We start from the raw sequence: 19339 nt of genomic DNA, 5'->3' as shown, positions 1-19339 counted from the left end.
AAGCCAGCTGCTCCCTCCTTCCTGAGCTTCCCAAGGGGCCAGGCTCCCTCCTCTCTGCTCTCAGTGCTTAGTTAACACCTTTGTTTTATAAATATTACTTCCCGCTGTGATTGCTTAATGACAGCAATGACAACAGCTATAGTTCTTGAATCCCTCACTCCACAGGCGCCCCTCACAGCTGTTTACTCCGCACCAGCAGCACAGGAAGGTACCCCCATCAAGGTAACCCCTATCGTAAGGCACCTGAGCAACAGCGCCCACAGATGTGACTTGCTCCCAAACAGCTCACCGGCTCAAACCCACATCTGTCTGACTTCCAAACCCAGGGACCCAGGGAGCTCCGGTGCTGACCCACCAGCGGCCAGGCACCGCCACTGTCCGTACAAGCCACAGGGAAAGCAGGAATGTTTAAGTCTCAAAGGGGGCACCAAGGACTGATGACAGATAAAAGCTGCCCCCACCTCTGCACAAACAGCACTGCCACCCAAACAAATACCCACCTGTTTGTAAAGCTCACCAGGTCTTCCCTTGGGTACAGCCTGTAGGACTGTGCCCAGACCACAATGCCCCCTGTCGGAGCTGTGTGGAACTCCATGGTGCTCACCCCTCCTCCCCTTCCCCCCCGCCCCAGCAAGCTAACTCCTATCACTAGCCCACTATGGTGTCCAATAAACTCTGACCTCATTTTAACCAGTAATTTTTACTTAGTTCCTAAAGTATATGAAGCAAAATATCAGATCTGGGTTTGATCCTTCCCTCTTTGTGTGTGTGTGTGTGCGCGCGCGCGCGCGGGTGTGTGTATGTATGTGGCGGGGGTGGGAGTGTGTGTGGCTGTGTGTGTAGGGTATGTGTGGCTGTGGGTAGGTGTGGGGGGGTTGTCTGTGTATGATGTTGTGTGTGTGTATCAGGTGTGTGTATGGGTGTATGGGAATTGTGTGTGTGTGTGTTTATGGGCTCTGTGTATGGGTGGGTGTGGGGGGTGGCCACAGGGAAGCACCTGGGACTTGGAAGGAAGAGCAGCAGCCGTGACTGCACGTGTGGGAAGGTGAAGGAGTAACGCAGCCCAGGGAAGCGGGGGCAGGACCTCGTCTGGGAGCACCACTCCGGGAGGAGGGGCTGGGCGAGTGCCAGTCCCTGTGGCTTCCGTCTCAGGCATTTTAAGGGGGTGACACATGCTGTCTGCCACGCAGGGGCACCGTGAGGACAAACCAGCTGGCCTCCCAGGGCTGCAGAAAGGGTGGAGGCTGAGGTGCCTCGGCCCCTGCATCTGACAGGCCCCTTGGCAGAGCCGGCCTCAGAGCCAGGTCTCCAGCGCAGGAACCACCGAGAGGGCTGCCTCCTCAGAGGACTCTGCACAAGGGCGCCAAGGAAGGAAGGACCCAAAGGCCCGCTTACCTGAGCCCACTTCTTGTTGCGACTCTGCATCTGAACTGCAGCGATGGAGGCAAAAACCTCGTCTGCAGGCAGGTCCTCGGGCAGCCTGGTGAGGAACTGGGCGACGTGGATGAAGTCCATCCTGGTCAGGATGTCCTCGAACAGCCTCAGGATACCCAGGGCCGTGCGGAACAGGAACTCCTCCCCATCTCGGCAGAACACGTCCCAGATGCGGCAGGCCAGGTCGAGGGGCAGAGACTTACTGTACAAGGTAAAGATCCTGCAGAGAGTGGAGCGCTTCAGGGGGGCTGGCAGACAGGGAACCCTGAATCGGCTGTGCTCCACTCCATGCTCCCCAGTCTGACTGTCATCTTAGATACAAACATGGGGCCGGGTGCGGGGCACGAGGCCTGGCTTTCACACGGAATCTAGAACAAGCACAATTCCTCATCACTGCTACTGTTACTTCCACATGCAGCAAATATTTACCCAGGACTATGAGCTACGCTGCCGGCAGGCGCTGGACATGAGGTTACTAAGGCAGAGCGAGCACAGAGTCTGGTGAGGGGCTGAGAACAGCAAACAGAAATGCACCACTCCGTGTCCACGTGCATGTGAAGAGGACTATACGCTTTCCTCCCAGTAGGGGTCAGTAAAGGAACAAAGGAAATTTTTCCAAATAAATTTGACTGCAGATTACAAATTCTGATCTTAACAATGCAAACCATCAGATGAAGCAATGAAATACGAGTATGTCTTCCCTTAAAGAACTGTGATCGCCACGCCCTGGCCAGTGTGGCTGGTGGCCGGGCGGCAGCCTGTGCACCAAAGGCCGCTGAGAGGTCCCGGTGCCCTGTCTCCAGTCTCTAGCTGGAGAGCATTCTCAATTCCACCTGGAGGACGTGATACTTTTTCAGAAAATGAAACAGAATGGACCCAATCCACAGTCCTACCTCTTCCTGCCATTCGCTCACAGAGATCAAGCCCTCACATCTTAAAAGCAGAGTCTCGCGTGAAAAGTGATCAGAAAATAGAGTAGCGATAAGAGGGAGAGTGACAACAGATATTTCTTGAACAGAGCATTCTGGAGTTCAGATGAGTGTGGCCTCCATTAACGACTTAGATATTCTGAACTTTACAGAATGAAGCCAACATGCGAACAATCAAGAAAGCTGTGGTCAGAGCCCGCGCCTGTGCTCAGGCCTCACCCAGGCGGTACCGTTCTCCGTGCGCTAGCGCCTGAGCTCTGGGCCCTCCTGTGGAGGCGGCCAGCCTGTCGCCAGGCTGGCTGAAGACTGCTTCTGCTAGTCACTGTCCTTTGGTGATGAGGATGCACTGTAGCATCGAACAAACACCATTCCCTGTCCCCAGGGGTGAGGATGTGTGGATTTAACTTCGAGCAGGGGGAGGCAGGGACGGCCGGTCTGATGTGTGTTGTGTGAGAGCGTGCATATACACACACCTGTTAACAGGATGGTCAGGGAAGAACGCATCACTGACAAGTGACATTTGCAGAAAGCCCTGAAGAGGAAGCCAGGAGCCAAGAGAAGGGTTGGAAAGCACCCAGGTTCCCAAGCTCTGAGGCAGAAGCAGACCTGGCAAATCCCAGGAAGAGCCAGGAAGCCCCAGGCAGAAGCCGAAAGCAGCGAAGGGGAGAACACGCGGAGAAGCCGAGGCTGGGGCAGGGGGGCGGCCAGGCTTTGCTCTACAGGACGGGGAACCGGGGGAGGTCTGTCCAGAGGAGGGCCATCCCCTGTGCGGGGAGGCGCGTGTCGGGGACGCAGGTCCCGGCGGCCACTGAAACCAGGCCTGGTCAGAGCAGCTGGCAGCAGCGAGGTGGCCCGAAGTCAAGAGACTCTGGACAGACCCTGCAGTGAACTTTCCTCACAGAAAATGCAGCAGGACCCAGGGGCGCTGAGCCTCCACTTTCTCATCTGTGAAGCCAACCTGGCTCTCGGTGCTTCTGACCTCAGCTGGGGCACTGCGAGCCCTCACCCGCTGGGCCGGGAGAGCAGGCGACCGCGCCTGGCCATCTCTTGCATTCCCACAAATCTCTCGGGCACCCCCGCTTTCCCCGCTCCACTCCCTTCTCCACCCACTTTGCAGCCTCGGCTCAAACCCTGGTCTTTCTCCCTTAACCTGCCTCTGCCTACAGCCTTCCCTGTCTCCCACGTAACCTAACACTCACTTCTGGGGATAACCCACCTTCATCTTCGCCCAATCAAAAGCCTTGCCCCTGCAATGCCGCCCAAGCGCCTCAGCGTGGCATCCAGCACACACTGGACCTGACCTCTCACCTGCCACCCTCCAGCCTTCCCTCCGGCCCAGCGTCGCCAGGCCACCTGCTGGAGCCCTGCAAGTTCTGCACCACCACGTGCCCCTATCAGGCTGGGGCTGGGGCTCATGTTCGCTGCCCCTGTGCACTCTGACCCTTAAGCTGGGTCCAGGGTCGCTGTCCTCCGCCTGCTTCAGAGACACACTTCATGTGCAGCACAGCACCCACGGGCATGTCTTCCTCTAGGAAAGGCTCTGCAGGCAAGCTCCGTGTCCTGCACACCACCACCGTCCAGGTCCCAGCAGAGCCCGGCACAGCCAGACCTGGTGCTCAGTGGCACTGTTTTGTCTTCCGGACGGAAAGTATGTCAGTCACCGGCGACTGACAGGTCGCTTAACGTGTTAATAATGGGTAAGTGGCGCTGTGAAAGCAAACAGGCCCAAGACACCACTCTGCCCTGAAGGAGTTCAGAGGGACCAGGTAGGGTCACAGAAAGTAAGAGTAACAAGGAAGAGTGAACGGTGCCAGCAGAGGACCGGGGCTGGAGCTGGGGACACAGAGGCAGCGGCGCGGGCAGCTGAGTCCTGAAAGGGGCTGGCCGTGAGGACAGTGGAACACGGGGCAGGAGGTGTGGAAACAAAAATGCGGACTCACCAATCGATTAGGTAGATGTCTGGAGTTAAGCTGTTTTTCTTGAAATGAGTAAATAATTTCGGCAAATTTTCTTCAAAGAATACCTCAAATGCGGCAAAATAAGTCAACATCTGGGGAGATAACGTGAAATACACCAGTAAACTAATTATCAGCACGTTTCCAACCTACAAAACAAGCCAACATGCTTACACCATCGGAATCCAACAGTCACCTCCTTGTGTAATCGCCAGTGACACGTCCTGACGGGCGCGGCGAGGCGCACACAGGCCGTTCTAGCAGCGCCTCGCCTCGCCGCGCCCGTCTCACTGCGCCACAGGCCCTGCGGCGTCCCGTGCCCAGCGAGCCTACCCCACGGGCTCCGACGCTGGTGAGACCTTTCCGCAGTCACGTGCCCTTTAACGGCGCGCCCACTGCCTCAGACACAGTCTCCGCACCCGGAACCGCCGCAGCGCAGTGTGAACTGTGTGTGCACCGGGAGAGCAGAAACCCAGGGCCGCTCGCGGAGACGCCGCTTCCTGTGGTGTCGGGGGCTGAACCGAGATATCGCGAGTTTGCCGGTGTGCACTGGCGCACCCTCACAGTAACACCATGAGCTACACGTTGTTATTCCTCCAGGTGCAGAGAGGAAACTGACAGCCGGAGAAGGTGCACAGCCTGCCAGGAAGGTCACGTGAGCGTGTGGCCGGGACCTGACCCGTGTCTGTCCCTCTGCCAAGGGAGCCTTTAGGGTCACTCCTCTAGGACCGGGAAGGAACTCGTGGCTGAATAATCTGACACATGCACGCCACGCTCCCAGCCCCCAGCCTCGCCAGGCCCAGGCAGCACCGCTCCGGCTCCGGCTCCGGCTCCGGCTAAGGCTCCGGCAAGCAGCGAGGGAGGAAACGCGGGGAGGAGCGGCGGGCACAGCCGGCACTTCACCAGCACAGGCTTTCGACCGCCTGCAGGGCCTGTGGGGTGCAGTGCGCAGGGAGCCGTGTGGAACCGCGCTGCTGCTGGACGGGGAGGGCGCCAGCGGAGGGGCGGGCGGGCTGCTCCGTGTACTGCGGGGGGGCATGTGGGCAGGGTGCTCTCGGGCGCTGCCTGCTCCCCTTAATGAATGGTTGTTCTGTAAACCAGAGTTCCCAATGGGGCACTCTCCTCCCAGGGGACATCTGGCTAGGTCTGAGGACGTTTTTGGTTGTTACAGCGAGGGGAGGTGCTCCTGGCACTCAGCGGGTAGAGGCCAGAGAAGCCATTCAATGCCAGGACAGCTCCACCACAGCGTCCAGTCCCAAAGTCAACAGCGCTGCTACTGAGAGGCCCTCCTGTAAATGAAGGTCCAGTCAGCATTATGATTCTCTGCTTCTTCCTTAGTAATTAGGCTAAAATTCTTCAGTACATTTGTATCATATGTTGCCAAAGAGAAAACTGGGTCTTCAAAATTAGGAACTATTTAGATGTAAATCATTTTATTCTATGGGAAAAGTTCTTGCTGGCAGGACCGTAAGTGCCGCTGGAGGAAACCTAAGAACAGAAACAATAAGGATCCTCCATCATCCCTATGAACTGTGGTCCTTTTACAGTTACATATGGGAGCCATTAAGGCAGATGTTCCACTCCATATACTTTTGAAAAAAGTGTCACTTCATCTTAAATACTTCTTTAGAGCACGATTCTGTGCAAACACTGCTACTGCACTGGATCTAGCACCAGATTGCAACGAACCCTTCTGTATTCCCCTAAACCCCATTTTTAAAGTTCTTCAACTTTCACACCGAAATGTAATTTTAAATTATTGTTAAATAATTATAAATACTTGTGTGACAACCATCTCTGTTATTATAAATAATTATAAATACTTGTGTGACAACCATCTTTGTTAATGCTTGGTCCCGGGTTGGACTTCCTTAGATTCCTACAAGCAGAATTACATACCAACACCATTTACCGCTATTGATACTTAATACCAAGTTTCTTCCAGAAGAATTCTGCCAATTATACTTCCCCTAACAGCCACCCACTTGGCAACAGTTTTAAAATACTTTTTGTTTAATGTATGTACTGCCTGAACAGGAAATACTCAGGAGGCTTTAAGATATTAAAGAGGGAACATCCCTGGCTGACCTAAACGCTCAGATCAGCTGGTCTAGCAGTACTGGTGAGAACTCTCAGCCAGCTCTCAGCAAATCAATGCAATACTAACGCAAAAGCTGATGGGTCTGTCAGGGGGCGCCATCCTCTGGCCTCAGAAAGAACAGGGCTGAGGAGGCAGGACGGGGGCCTGGGCTCCTCCCTCACCAGCTGTGTGCCCTGAACGGGAGCCTCCCCGCCCCATCGGGCCACGCAGCCATCTGTGTGCATAATGCGTGGCACGGATTCAGCTCAGTAAATGAAACCTGGACTGCCCAGTGCCCAGCCACGCACTGAACGCACTGCTGCCTCCGTCCACACAGGAGCTGCCCTTACAGGCTCTCCTGTCTGTGTGTGAGCACACCGCACGGAGCGCGCCCCGACGTCACGGAGCAGCAGGATGGCTCAGCTCCGCCACATCCATGCGCAGCCCACACAAGGAGACTGCGCCACACAAAGCAGGCATGTTTGTGCACGAGCTGCCCGCCCTGGTGTGGAGAATGTATTTTCAGAAACGCTTTCTGAAAAGCTGTCTTCAGAAAGTCATACATATGGCTATTAGCTACATGTTTTTAAAATCCAACACAATGCCCCAAATACCTCCCACTTCTACAGCGCTTTCTCTAACTCCCTCTTTGGGGGGGGGGGGGGTGTTCTTTTCCACTGAAAAGACGGCTGACTGGGCGGTTCTTGCTGGATGAAGACACCGCGCCAGGCACACAGGGATACTCACAAGGCCATGGTCCACTCGGAAAAACGCCATTTGACAGGGTTTATTCAAAAGATTAGAAAACGCAATGAAGGCATCTGCAGTGTCTAAGTTCAGGATCAGCACTGCGGCGATGAAGGACATGCCCTGCACCTGTGGGAAGGAGGGGGTTAAACGTGCCTCGGCCTGCACAGCCAGACAGCGCTCTCATTTCATGACGAGGAGTCCAGATGTCCTTGTGCTGGAAGCCACCCACCCACGATCTCCCCCAAAGCTGAGCGACAGCCTGGATTGGACCTGCTCTTGCCAGGAAGCCCTGCGCGGCCACATCAGCGGCCTGCCTGCTCTCTCACCCCACCCCACGCCCCCTGAAACACCACACCTGCCCCTCCCTCCGCATCCGCCACCTGGGACACTGCCCCTGTCTCGGCTGCCTCGTGCGTAGAGATGTGTGTCTATCGCAGTGATGGCGAACCTTTTGAGCTCAGCGTGTCAGCATTTTGAAAAACCCTAACTTAACTCTGGTGCCGTGTCACATATAGACATTTTTTGATATTTGCAGCCATAGTAAAACAAAGACTTATATTTTTGATATTTATGTTATATATTTAAATGCCATTTAACAAAGAAAAATCAACCAAAAACATGAGTTCACGTGTCAGAGGTGTCATAGTTTGCCATCACTGGTCTATCGTAACGCGCTACACCTGGCACCATGCACAGGCATCGGCTTAGCGCATACACAGCAGCACAGTTTTAAAATGGTTACTGCTAAAGGCTTTTCTTCATTTAATGCTGAGAAAATCACATGCGAAAAGCGAAAATCAAATCGAATGACAATGTGAGGAAGCCACAGGCAGCTGTGTCTGCCGGGTCCCTTACAGCGGTTCTCAACCTGTGGGTCACGACCATTGGAAAACACATATAGCATATCAGATATTTACATTACGATTCATAACAGCAGCAAAATTACAGTTATGAAGTAGCAATGAAAATAATTTTATGGTTGGGGGTCACCACAACATGAGGAACTGTGTTAAAGGTCGTGGCATTAGGAAGGTTGAGACCCACTTCCGGGAGAAGCAGGCAGCTCGCTGCTGGGAGACTTCTCCTGCCCCACAGAAACAAGGGCATTCGCCTTGCCCTCCGCAGCGAAGATGTCCTGGCAATATCCCGACTTTCTTTTGAAAATGAAATGTAACGATAAAATACTGAAAAGTTCACTTACATAGCCCACATCCGGTCGGTAACAAGTATAAGCGCCCAACACACTGTGCAACATGTCATGATACGGGCCGCCCTGAAAGGATCAACACACCAAAGGACACATGCAGTCTGGTTAGCGCCCGGCCGGCCTCGGGCGCCGCCCCGCCCCACCCCGCCCCGCCCCCGGAGTGCAGGGAGTCGTGGCCAAGCAGCGGCCAGCAGCTCTGCGTGTATTACGTGACTTCACAAATGAGCTACCGACCCAGTTAGAAGCGAGTCTGCAGCCAATCCATCTACCAAGCTGCTCTGAGAAAGCTGGTGGGTCAGGCCTGAGCCAGAAAAATACCCCTCACTTAGCTCCTGCTGTATAATCACATGCCCTTCCGAGCTCGAGGGCAACCAGGTGCCAGGGTTCAGCCAGGCAGGGCAGCGCCCGTTGTCCCGACAGCTCCCCGCCCATCACAGCCTTTAGGTTTAGAAAATACACTCTCCATCTGAAGCCCTAACAGCCTCCATTTTAACCCAGACATCCTCCAGCTCCCCATGCGTTCCTCTAACTCCTCAACATTTAGGTGTGGCAGTTTATCTTCGGTTGAGCACAGAAGAAAGCAGGGGCCTTACACTGCTGTCCCGTGTCTGCGCTGTGAAGGGGCTGGCTCAGTCTACTTCACACACTTACTGTCCCCACCTTCCATGTGCCTAGTTAACATGAGGAATGGAAAGTGGACATGGGTCCTGGCCAGTGTGGCTCAGAGGTTAGAGCATCGGGCTATGCACCAAAGGGTCCCAGATTAGCTCCCAGCCCTGGTCAAGGTACGCGCAGGAGGCAACCAATCCATGTGTCTCTCTCACATTGATGTTTCTGTCTCTCTCCCCCTCCCTTCTACTCTCTTTCAATGGAAAAAATATATATACTCAGATGAAGATTTTAAAAAAAGCGTACATGGTGCATGACTAGGAAGTCATGCACAGGTGACTACCATAGCTTACAAATGAACGCCACGGCTCAAACCATCACATTCTGGCATAAAAAGCAGAGACACTTCCAGAACACAAAGGGGCAAAGAGGAGAACACAGCAATGGGAGGAAAAAAGACGCCATCCAGGACGAGAGGGCGGAAGAAGGGGGACAGGGAAGGGCCCACCTGAGGCGACATCATCGGCAGCAGGTCCCATCTGGTCCAAGGCCAAATGAGGAGCACAAGAGCGCTGCACTGAACTCTTCTTAAAGCTGAGTGTTTTCAACTCAGCAGATTCCCACCAGCGTGATTATGTCCTTTTCAAGGGCACTAATGTCCCCTCCTTGGTGACAAGGTGGTGCTGTCGCTGACAGGTCCCTATTTTAAACGCCCTAACTAGTTCTGGACGCCTCGCTGTGGCCCCGCTCTCCACCCACCCTTTGTTGCTTTCAGATTGCCCGTGTATGAAACCTAGAACTTTGGGAACCACAGGCAGAGAAAGACACACCCACTGGAACCCGGAGGGAAGGAGAAAAGCCATCTGGCCCCAATCCCACCCAAAAGAGACTCCTAAGCTGCTCCTCCTCCTCTTTCTGCACCAAGATCATCCCCCGTGACCCCCAAAGTCCATGAAGCTTGATGCTCCACGGAGCACATCTGGGCCCGGGCGTGGGAAAGACGGACCTCAGCCGCCCAGGCGTCAGCCCCTCAGGACCGGGTCCAGGTGCCTGCTCGCCCTTCAGCCGCAGCGCTGCCCTCCCACTCTCCTGCAGAGCAGGGACAGTCAGAGCAGTGAGAGCAGCCAGGCAGTAAGGAGGGCCCACAGCACTGAAGTGCACGCCTCTGGCTGTCCCTCTAGCGAGGTTCTCTCCCGAAGGAGCCCCTGGCCGGTCAGTGTCCGATGCTTCCATTCCAGACCTTCTGCCAAGTGTCCCTCCGCTCTCTGGCGGGCTGTCATTCACACCTAGTCCAGCACAGCCCTAGAGCCGCTCCCAGGGACACCGATCTGACCCTCATCCCTGACCCTCCCCACGCCGCACTGCCAGGGAAGTGACCTTCACTCCTCTGCACTGTCACAGTGCCTGGGACACCCACATTTTTGCAGAGCCCAAGTGTCAAATGTCCACACCTCCTGCCGCATTCTAGGGGGCCGGTCCCTTCACTGACTTGTTCTAATTGAAGCGCTTCACTTTCCTGGTGCCCTGGTGCTGTGAGGTCTGGTGCTAGAGGCATGGGCGTACAGTCAGACTGGGCACAGCAGGGTTAGTCTGGAGGCTGTGAGGTGACTGGCCAGAGGCGGACGGGTCGGGAGAGACGCCTGTATTAACATGAGACCCACCCTCCCCCTGCTGGCCCTCTCTGGCCACCCCTCCACCCAAAAACCCAAGTACTTTTCAACCTGATTACAATGTATGCAGATCAGCATCTGTGAATTTCAGACAAACATGCTTGAGCGCAACCAATCACCACCACCTACCTGCTGGAAAATGCAGAGGTTAGGGAATGTTCTAGAAATGTCCAGTTTAATCAGCTCCAGACTGGCTTCTCTGTCGGCTGCTGAGAACCCGGCATCTACCGAAAGACCAAGAGTCATGACCCCTCTCAGGGGCAGCGTGTGGGACCTCAGAGGCTCTGAGTCTTACAGGAGTGACCAGGGAACGTGCTGCAGATGTCCCGGGACCTGGTGACAGCTCGGCCACCAGGGCGTAGAGCAAATATCAACAGCACTGGCTAACGCGAGACCGTCATGGGTATCTTCCGGAGTCTGAGGGAAGCCTCATGTGACACCACCTTCCAGGAGCAATCAGGGGAAGCGCTGAGAACAAACGCACCCCAGGCACGGAAAGCACTGGGAATCGCGGTCTGACCCAGCAGAATGCACGGGGTGTGGCAGCGCGACACTCGTGCGCCGTTTCTAACAAATGCTCAGGAAGAACCTGGCTTCTGTTTCTTTTATTTCAGTGTCACCCAGCTGGTATAAAAGGTCAGTGAAGAAGACACCACTGAACCGACAGCAGCGTCATTCTGTGTGGGGGAGATTCTACGTGTGACCCCGCAAACAGGCAGTGCTCCGTCTTCAAGCAGCTCAGATGCTGCCCTGGACGCCGACGCTCAAGTGACCCGGTTCCAGGCTGCTGCCGCCTCGTGAATGGGAACGAGGGAAGCACAGTGGTTACCACCGGCCCTCCAGCGTGTCCAGACACAAACACTTCTCCAGACCTGGAGTGTTTTCTTTCTTATGAAAATTTCTTCTTTAAGTTGTTTGCCCTGAAAAATCCCTTTTCCAGCCCTTGGCCCTGTGGCTCGGTTGGTTGGAGCATTATCCATACACCAAAAAGTTTCGGGTTCAATCCCCCGTCAGGGCGCCTATGGGAAGCAAGCAATCAATGTGTATCTCTCTCTCTCTCTCTCTCTCTCTCTCAAAATCAAGGAAAACGTATCCTTGGGTGAGGATTTAAAAACAAACCACCCTTTTCCAGGCAGCTGCGTGTAAGCTCGCACCACGCACCACCTCAGAGAAGCGACCTGTGTAGGGTGGAGCGGTGCCCCGGTGACCGAGCCGCCGCCAGCCCGCGCCCCATGTACCTTCACTGTCCACGTCGGGGCCGCCCGCACTGAAGCACCGCCACCTCTCCTTGGCTCGGGCGAGGCAGATGTGGAAGAGCTCTGGAAGAGAGGCCTCGGCTGAGCATGGGCACACACACACACGCTCCTCAGAATGCCAGGGGCACACCACTGCCTCAAGTTCAACTACATACAGAAGGTCCTTCTGCTGTCTAAGGACACCAGCCACCATTCACAGAGACAGACCCACACACACCACAGTGTGGGTGTTTACTTCTATGTACGGCCACCAGGCACGGCTGTCTGGTTTGTGAGTCCATCACTTGTACCATCTGTGAGCTCTTCGGGGTAAGATGGTCAACTTGTGGCAGGTATGGATTAGCCAAAAATGGAGCTTGAGGAGGTCACCTCCAACAAACGCCAGTGACACGCCCCCCAGCTGGCATTACTCAGGCTGCAATCGTGGGCGGATGATGTCTCCCAAGGTAAGAACAATAGTTACAGGGACCCCAGGTGCACAGAGCAGACACAAATCAATCTGCCCTAAATGCAAAGGCCTTCCATCGCTACCAGCAACTCCGGGCATTTACTGGGTACATATAACATAAAGGAGATGAGGAGACAGGAGGAAAAAGGAACAACTCCCAGTTATTAGGCGCTAAACTGCGAGTCTGCGAGCCACTGGCCTACCTCACCTGTGCTGGGCACAAAGTCGGGGGAGCGCAGGTGGAGGAGAGGTACATGCACACTGAATGAACGCACACGGCAAGACACAGACAGCCCTAGGAAAGGCGAGTCCAGATCTCACCTCCCCTCTACTCTGAAGCTACTAGAACCTCAAGCACCCAGTTGGGCACAGTGTATTGTCCCTCTAGAGGTGCTTCCATATCAGCTGCCTGGGGAACAATGCCACAGAAAACAGCAGCGCCCAAAGACAACCGGCACCCCAGCACGCAACCTGCACCCCAGAGCACAACCACGTGCCCCCACCGCACGCCGAGACCAGGCTGGCTCCCTACAGGTGGCTGAAGCTCCTGGAGGACAGGCACCTGGCCTCTCACAGCTTCCGCAATGGTGTCCTTTCTGCTGACAGCAGGGCAGAGGGACAGGAGAAGCCACAGGACCTGGCCAGAGGGGACGGCGGGGGAGAGGGAGGGGGCAATTCCTCGAGCCTTCAAGCGCAAGCACTCACCATGGGTGATGTTTAACTCGTTGCCAATGGCTAAGCTCCAGACTTTGCCTCTCACACTGGGAGGGATCCCCTGCCACCACAGGTCCCGGACTTTTCTAGAGCACCACCTGGACAGAGAGGAAAACCAGTTTATGCAGCTGTTCTCCGTGAAGAAACATCTGCCACCTGGGTGCCTCCCCCAACCACAGGACAGGGGATATACAGGGATGTCGCAGCTCTGCCCTCAGGGGACTTAGGTCCAGTGTCCACAGAGACCAGATCAGTGCGCTCTCCACGGGGCAATACTCTGGCAGGTACGCCCAGGGCACTGCGCGGGAGGGAGCGGCAGCACAAACCAGAGGGTCTGCATTATCCTGAGCTGAACCCTCAGTAACCCATAGCAGTTTAAGCAGACGGAGGGTGGGAAGGGCTTTCTGAGCAGAAGGCACAGGATCCAGAACGGACCTCGCTGTGCAGGAATGGCTGCTAGCTGAGCGGGGGGGAGGGAGGGGGGACAGGACTGCTGCGGAGCTGCAAGTGCAGGGCAGGTGGCACGCAGGGCACAGCTGCCAAGCTCTAATGGCAGAGCACTCTGCTACCTCAGCACGCTCTCCACTGCTCAGGCACTGAGGCCCTCTGCTCACAGTGGCTCACAGCCCGCATACTGGGACAAAGTGCAAAGACTCCCCTGTGCTCAACGCAGCCCAGTGAGAGAGCACAGGCTGAGGCTGCAGAACAGGTCTGCACCCCAACTCCATGCTTCCCTGTGCAACCCCGAGCAAATGACTCCTCTCCAGCACCGAATGCAGAAAGCCTCCGTGAAGGGGGGCCGTGGAGCGGGACGATGCAGTGACACCCGGCCCCGTGCCTGGCCCCTAGCTGGTGCGTCTCAGGCAGTGCCAAGCGCGGGCCTCTGGACCTCATCACACCCCGTCAGTGCGGATGGACCAGGGTGGGTCCTGCAGCCACAGAGGGGGACAGCCCCAGGTCCTGAGGGCCTCACTCTTGTCGCTGAGTCCCATTTGAGAAAAAAGTTTCCTGACTGTGTCCAGTCTCATAAAGGCACAGCCTAGAAATGCTTGGGAAATGCTTGTTTTCCTAGGGGACACCCGCAACGGGGCTGTCTGACCCCCTAATGAGACGGCGTGACACTCGGGGAAGTGCCAGGACTGAGTCCCCCACATCCTGACATCGGGTGCAGGCTGAAAGCGACGAGATGAGAAACTGGCACCCAAGCTTCCTGGCAACTCCTAGTGATGAGGGGAGGCCCACAAAGGGCCGCACACGGCCCTCCCGCCTTGAACCACAGGAAGAACTGTCCCCAGCTGTCCCGCAGAGGGAGAGATAACAGCAGCTGCCAGACTGCCCTGGGGGCTGTCATCAGAGAAGAGTCAGTCCCTACCCTCAGACAGAGGACGACAGCAATGCACCCAAGGGCGTCTCCTCCAGCCCCTGGCCAGGAAGGGCTTCCCCACAGAAGACTGAGCTTCATACAACAGGGAGTGGGAGGGATCACAGGGCAAGAGCACTCCAGGCAGAGGGAACAGAGCAGGCAAAGGCCCTGAGGCTCCCTGATGAGAGCGCTCCATCCACTGCAGGAGAGATCAAAGGTGCGGCTCCCGAGAAAGGGAGTCCGAGTCACTGAGATCTGAAGTGGGGGAGTGACACAGCCATGGGCTGCTGATCCCTCTGGAGGAGGACGGGGAACTGTCACAGGATCCAGATGAGGGACAACAGGCCTGAGCCTCGGCAGGGAAGGGAGAAGCTGCACACCTGACCCTACGTCCTTCCACCACGGGCAGGACGCTGACCGACATCAGTGCGGCCGCTCCTGGATCCCAGACGGACATGACAAAGCGCACCGCGCCCGTCCCAGCTTACATGGTTTCCCAGTTCGGCAAAATCTCATTATTCCACGTCAGGACAGCATTCCCGATGCTTTCTTCCTGCCGGCATCTTTCTTCCAGCTGCTTCTTCCTCCGCTGGGCTTCCTTCAGCTCTGGGGATCGCAACGGAGAAGAGGAAAGGCTCCGTTAACTGGCAGCCACCACTTCAAGTGGGTGATTTTTCTCAGTCACGCAGCAAAGACCCCAGAGTGGCACTGACAGGGCCATGAGACCCACCCCCTTCCCACCGTGGGCAGCTCAGAGGCGCGGCGTTACCATCTTTTAGTAAGCTTTTCAGGTGTAACATACAAACAGGAAAGCATACCAATAAAGCAGATCAATTATCACAAATAGGCCAACTCATGAAACTTCCACCGCAATCAAAGGACAGAGCACTGCAGACCCCAGAGGCGCCTCGTGAGCTCCCCGCCAGGCCCCTCCCAGCACAACTTGGAGCCTCCTGTCTCACAGCCCGAGCGGAACCCTTAATGTGCAATAGCAGCTATGGGAAACACCGTGCGTTAATTTACATATACTTTTGTGTGTTTTTATTGTGGTAAAATACACAAAATATAAAATTTACTGTTAACGATTTTAAGTATACAATTAGTGGCATTAAGCACATTCACATCATTACCCAACCATCACCAACATCGTCTCCAGAATGTTCTCAGCTTCCCAAACTGAAACTCAGCACCAATTAAACTCTAACCCCGCCGCATTCCCCCGCACCCGCCCCTGGCAATCACCATACTTCCGTCTCTATGATTCTGCCTACTCTAAGGGCCCCATAGAAGTGGGATCACAGTGTTTATCTTCTTGACTAAGCATAAATCCTCAAGGTCCACCGTGCTGAGGCACATTCCAGAACTTCCTTACTTTTTAAGGCTGAATAATGTATAGACCACATTATGTTAATCACATTTTTTTTTAAATCCTTGTCATAGGATGTTGCAAGGCATTTTACCAAATCCTATCCCATCTTGTAAAAAAAGGAAACTCGCCCGGCCAGCATGGCTCCGTGGTTGAGTGTCAACCTATGAACCAGGAGGTCATGGTTCAATTCCCGATCAGGGCACATGCCCGGGTTGTGGGCTCAATCCGCACTGGGGGGCATGCAAGAGCAGCCTATCGATGATTCTCTCTCATCACTGATCTATCTCTCTCTCTCTCTCTCTCTCTCTCTCTCTCTCTCTCTCTCCACCACTTCCATCCTCTCTGAAATCAATAAAAATATATTTAAAATTAAAAAAAAAAAAAAAAGGTCCTTAACCGGTTTGGCTCAGTGGATAGAGCGTCGGCCTGCGGACTGAAAGGTCCCAGGTTCGATTCCGATCAAGGGCATGTGCCTGGGTTGCGGGCACATCCCCAGTAGGAGGTGTGCAGGAGGCAGCTGATCGATGTTTCTCTCCCATCGATGCTTCTAACTCTCTATTCCTCTCCCTTCCTCTCTGTAAAAAATCAATAAAATATATTAAAAAAATATAAAAATAAAAAAAAATAAAAAAAAAGGAAACTGAGCCCAGAGAGAGAGAGAGAGCTTTGCCCATCACTGCTGGCCGAGGCTTTCCGCAGTCCATACTCTTACCCTAGACCAGCGATGGCGAACCTTTTGAGCTCGGCGTGTCAGCATTTTGAAAAACCCTAACTTAACTCTGGTGCCGTGTCACATATAGACATTTTTTGATCTTTGCAACCATAGTAAAACAAAAACTTATATTTTTGATATTTATTTTATATATTTAAATGCCATTTAACAAAGAAATATCAACCAAAAAAATGAGTTCGCGTGTCACCTTTGACACGCGTGTCATAGGTTCGCCATCACTGCCCTAGACAGTCTCTCTCCTGGTGTCAAAATGCTAAGACCTTGAGTAAAGCTAGCAGGAATGACATGATAGAAGCACACACTTTTGTGGAAAACTATAAATTTCAAAATACTAAAGCCTTCACCACAGTTCAGGTTCAAGGGCCCCAGACAGGAAGAAGGAAATATCCAGACAGACACAGAGTCCTGTGCGGCCTTACGCACCCGCACACGTGGATCCTCACCTCGCTTTTTGGCCTGGACCACCATTTCTTCATACTGCTGCCTGTGCTTCTGAGCTTCTTCAGCTGGCTTCGCCGGGAGATTTCTTGATAGAAAATAAATGATTTTCCACCATTATGAATCCTATATAATAAAGAGCTAATATGCTAATTAGACTGGACGGCAGAACAACCTTCCAGAATGACCTTCTGGAAAAACCAGTGGGTAGGGCTACGGGGCCCGCGAGGCAGCCCGAGCCACGAGGGCCGAGCCCCTTGCACGAATTTTGTGCATCAGGCCTCTAGTATCAAATAAAATTCTTTGAGAAACAAAACTTGAAGCATTACTAGTAAAAAGTAAATAAAAAAGAAAAGCTCAAAAAATAAAACTAAACACATTAAGATGACAAAGACACAGCTCATTTATAAACTAAAAATATTTCTTACAAAAGTAAAATAAGCTCATGGTAAAAAATCTGAAGTATAAAGATTAGTAAAAAGAAGAAGGTACTAGTAACAATTGCCCATCATTCCAAGAGATACACACTTAATCTTTTGGTGTTTTTCACCTTAGTTCCAAAGAAACTTTGATCTGACCACAATACAGTAATAACTGTGGACACCTGTCCGGGAAGGAGGGACCCTAACAGCATATAGGGTGCTAATGTGTGAACACATCTCCTGCCGGTTTGGAAGTGTGCTCGTTTCACACTGGGTATGCGGCTCATCGGCGTGTATACAAATGTATCCCACAGCTCTGAGCATCTGAATGTGGTGAGCGGCTACGAATCCTGTTTGAAAAAATAAAATGCACGTTCTCCTTCAGAAATGGACAGTCCTCAAACAGATAGCCACCACCAGAGGAGGGGTGCTGGGCCAGCGGCTCCCACGGGTCCTGGACGACCCAGCACTGGTCCAGGCAACGCTCCGCAGGGCCGGCTGCCTCCAACACTCACCTCCAGGACCCTGCTGGTGTTCTCTTGCATTACAGCCAGCCTACAGTTTACAATAGCTACTTACGTATTTGTAAAATGCTAAGTTAAATGAAACACCACCTGAATGGAAAATCCTAGGCAACACTTCTATGTTAAAGGACAGCTTTCCAAATCAGTCACTCACTATCCCTAGGACGCACGTTAATTAATATAGGAAATGAAGAGGAACTCGGCATTTTTTCTTGTTCATCCTCACCTGAGGATATTTTTTCCATTGCCCTTTTTTTTTTCTTTTAGAAAGAATGGAAGGGAGGGTAAGGAGGGGGGAGGGAGGAAGACGGGGGAGAGGGAAAGAGAGAGAGAGAGAGAGAAACATCAATATGAGAGAGACACATTGATTGGTTGCCTCCCACACATGCTCTACGTGGCCGGGGATGGAACCTGCAACCCTGGTATGTGCCCTTGACCAGGAACTGAACCCATGACACCCTTCAGTGCACAGTCCGACATTCTAACCACTGAGCCACGCTGGTCAGGGTGGAGCTGGGCATTTTTTATGAGTGCTGTGGCTCACTCTTCTTCTCTCTGTGTCCCCAGTTCCCTTCTGATGAAAAGGTGCCTCATCAGCGAGGTGTCCTTATCCACTAAAGCCAACACCCAAGCTCTTCTTGGGACTCACGCTGGTCTGTCCTCCAGGATGAGTGCGGTGGTGGAAAGCGGCTCGAAGTCCAGATTCTTCCTCACATTCTGCTTTGGGGAGGGTGGCCTGCTAGCTCGTCCAGCCTGGTCTTCATATTCCTGGGACAAAGAAACCAGGGTTACCGCAGGCCTGCCAGCTCTGACATGACGACGCCCTGGGGAAGCAAGAGCGTGTGCCGTCCTTTAGGCTAACTCTGAGGGTGACGAGCCTGCCACGGCAAGGGGGCCTGCAGCTCTGCAGCTTCGGTGCTGCTGAGCGACACCAGGACAGTGGATGCCCATGTTGGTGAGAAAGTCACCAGGACCTCCTCACCCCGCTGCCCCTTCCCGAGAGCCCCAAGCATCGTCTCGTCTCCTCTGCTTCTCCTGTGAATTTTAACTGGTTATTACAGTGGCCACTGGGAATCTCAGAGCCAGACCAACAGCCAGTTTCAGCACTCACCTGACCTCCGGCCTCCTCTCATACCCTAAATTTCTAAGCCACTTCCTTCTACCCCATAGCATTTGATGCATATTTATTAGCTGTTCAAATATTTCCTGAAATGAGGAACAGGTTAAAATCTTTTGCATAAAGCGCTTTCATTTTCTTAAACCAGAAATATCAAAAAATGAAATCTTTAACATCATACGAAGCCGTCACTGCGAACTGCGACATGAGTAACTGTGCCAGGCCCTGGAAATCTGAGAGCGGCCCCCACGCTGCCAGGTCACGAAAGCTCAGTTGCACCTGGTGACCCACATTCCACACACCCAACCAGAAGAGCTCAGG

At 53.8% G+C, this 19339-nt stretch overlaps 1 protein-coding gene across 6 annotated transcripts in view; it reads right to left on the bottom strand.

The window, feature by feature from the left end:
- TBC1D14 (TBC1 domain family member 14) overlaps positions 1-19339 on the bottom strand; it is a 77926-nt gene that overhangs the window by 1407 nt on the left and 57180 nt on the right. For 5 of the 6 annotated variants that reach the window (XM_081098101.1, XM_081098102.1, XM_081098103.1 and 2 more), the window contains 10 exons: positions 18551-18669; positions 16961-17043; positions 14904-15021; positions 13044-13150; positions 11873-11953; positions 10764-10858; positions 8350-8421; positions 7146-7274; positions 4304-4413; positions 1396-1654 (listed from right to left, as the gene is read on the bottom strand). In XM_081098101.1, coding sequence (XP_080954227.1) covers positions 1396-1654; positions 4304-4413; positions 7146-7274; positions 8350-8421; positions 10764-10858; positions 11873-11953; positions 13044-13150; positions 14904-15021; positions 16961-17043; positions 18551-18669 — 1173 coding nt within the window. The remainder of the gene's footprint in view (positions 1-1395; positions 1655-4303; positions 4414-7145; positions 7275-8349; positions 8422-10763; positions 10859-11872; positions 11954-13043; positions 13151-14903; positions 15022-16960; positions 17044-18550; positions 18670-19339) is intronic. The other variant, XM_081098104.1, reaches the window with a different exon arrangement.

This window comes from Myotis nattereri (genome assembly GCF_964212035.1).
Source record: "Myotis nattereri genome assembly, chromosome: 1".
Lineage (NCBI taxonomy): Eukaryota > Metazoa > Chordata > Mammalia > Chiroptera > Vespertilionidae > Myotis > Myotis nattereri.
The sequence above is the reverse complement of the archived record's forward strand: the minus strand, read 5'-3'. Positions and strand labels throughout refer to the sequence as shown.